We start from the raw sequence: 2061 nt of genomic DNA, 5'->3' as shown, positions 1-2061 counted from the left end.
AGGCAACTGTCCTGTCACGTCCAGGAAGTAATTAAAGTAAACTCAGCAAATGGCAAAATGAAAAGAAATGGTGTCAGAACAAGCTCTTCTATTCATTTGATATCAATAAAATGGTTCAAAATAAACCGGAAGACCGTGGCAGGGTCTAGCTGTGTTAATGATGAAATGTGATATTTACTGTTTAGATTCAGCAGCTGGACGAATTTCAGCTCCCTTAGTAAGAGGGAAGATGAAAACCGGGACCAATCAGAACTTGGGTAGGACTGTTACCTTTTCCTTCACATCCGCACCGCGGTGTTCAGCTAAAGCTCTCATTTTCTGGGCACATTTTTCTTCGTATAACAGGAAAAACAGGGAACCTTTAGGGAAAATAGGCTGAATAGCTAAACAGCCTTCTTTTTCGAGGCAGCTATTTATATTCTGAGAGAGTGTAAGAACTTGAAGAAGAATCTCCTTTGCCACGTGGCCGTCATAAAGGGAAAGGAATGAGAAGTCCACTTGGGCACCAAGTAGTCCGTCTGCCATGGCTGGATTTTCAGACACATTCACGAGCAGTTTCAAAACTTGAACCTTGGTACTTCCATTTCCTGTAAGCAGCACGTGGAACAGGTCTGTGATGTACTTGCTAAGCATGTGCTGGTGGTCGTTGGTAACTGTCATGTTGGTCAACAATCTCAGCCCAGCCAACTGTACAGCAGAATCCAGGGGCCCGGAGAGGACATCCTTGCAGACTTGACTGATGCATGCCTTTATCTCGACTTGATTGTCAACATTCACACTCAGGTTATTCAATTCAATGCATTTAAAGCTTTCTCTTTACTACTGTGGTTGGGATGGTTGATTTTGCTTCCAGTGATTGGAATACCACCCAATTTACGAATAATGACTTGGTTAGCTGAAAAGGCTGCATTGTTACCCAGAGCGACCAAAGCTCTTTCAGTAATTACAGGATCATCAGTTGACTCAACCAGGTAGAGGAGTTTCTGGAGCTGGTCATCGTTTAGGACATCATCATATGAGCCATTGGTTAAGGCTTCTGCGGAGCGCGAGGGGCGCAGCGGAAGCCCGCGGCCGCCTTGCCGCTGGCTCCGCGTCAGCTTGTAAATGCAGTAGCAGGCGCCGGCCGCGAGGACCAGGCCCGCCGCCAGCCAGCCCCCGGCCCGGGCGCCGCCCATGCTGCCGCTGGGGCTGGGGCGCGGCGTGGGGCCTCAACATATGCATTTCTAACCACAAGTTTATCTAGGGGAAATGCACAGGGTTAGTTCCTAGCACCTTGTGCTCATTTTCATGGTAATTATTGCTCCCCCTTGATTTATTAAGATATAATTGACAAGTAAAATTGTATATATTTAAATTGTACAACGTGATGATTTAAAATACACATACATAGTGAAATGATTACCCCAATCAAGGTAACACATCTGTCACTTGACATGGTTATCATTTTTCTTTCTGTGTGGTGAGAATGTTTAAGATTTACTCTCGTAGCAAATTTCAACTTGACAATAGAGTATTATTAACTGTAGTTATTATGCTATAAATTATATCCCCAGAACTTACTCATTTTATAACTGAAAGTTTATACATTTTGACAAGCATCTTTCCATTTCCTCCACTCCCCAGTTCCAGGAAACTACCATTCTACTTTGTTTCTCTGAATTGGACTTGTTAAAGGAAAAGATTCAACGTATATGTGAGATCATATAGTATTTGTCTTTCTCTGTCTGGCTTATTTCACCTAGCATAATGCTCTAAAGATTTATCCACGTTGTCACAGATGGCAGAATTTCTTTATTTTTATGGCTTTTATACCAAAGCCAGACAAGGACACTACAAGAAAAGAAAATTATAGACCAATATCCCTGATGAACATAGGTGCAAAAATCCTTGACAAACTACCAGCAAACCAAATTCAATAGCACATTAAGTGGTTCATATACTGTGATCCAGGGAGATTTATCCTTGGGATGCAAGGATTGTTCAACATATACAAATCAGTAAATGTAATATACACATTCACAGAATAAAGGATAAAAATCACATGGTTATTTCAATAGATGC

General features: G+C 42.1%; 1 protein-coding gene across 1 annotated transcript; it reads right to left on the bottom strand.

The window, feature by feature from the left end:
- Positions 1–205: 205 nt before the first annotated feature.
- LOC116633522 (armadillo repeat-containing protein 10-like) lies at positions 206–1175 on the bottom strand. The gene is given in 2 exon segments (XM_032406128.1): positions 206–795; positions 798–1175. Coding segments are annotated over 2 exon segments (927 nt in total). The 3' UTR covers positions 206–246.
- Positions 1176–2061: the final 886 nt, after the last annotated feature.

The sequence above is a fragment of the Phoca vitulina genome, unplaced genomic scaffold (genome assembly GCF_004348235.1).
Source record: "Phoca vitulina isolate PV1807 unplaced genomic scaffold, GSC_HSeal_1.0 scaffold8, whole genome shotgun sequence".
NCBI classification, from domain to species: domain Eukaryota; kingdom Metazoa; phylum Chordata; class Mammalia; order Carnivora; family Phocidae; genus Phoca; species Phoca vitulina.
Note: the sequence above shows the minus strand (reverse complement) of the source record. Positions and strands in the feature narration are given on the sequence as shown.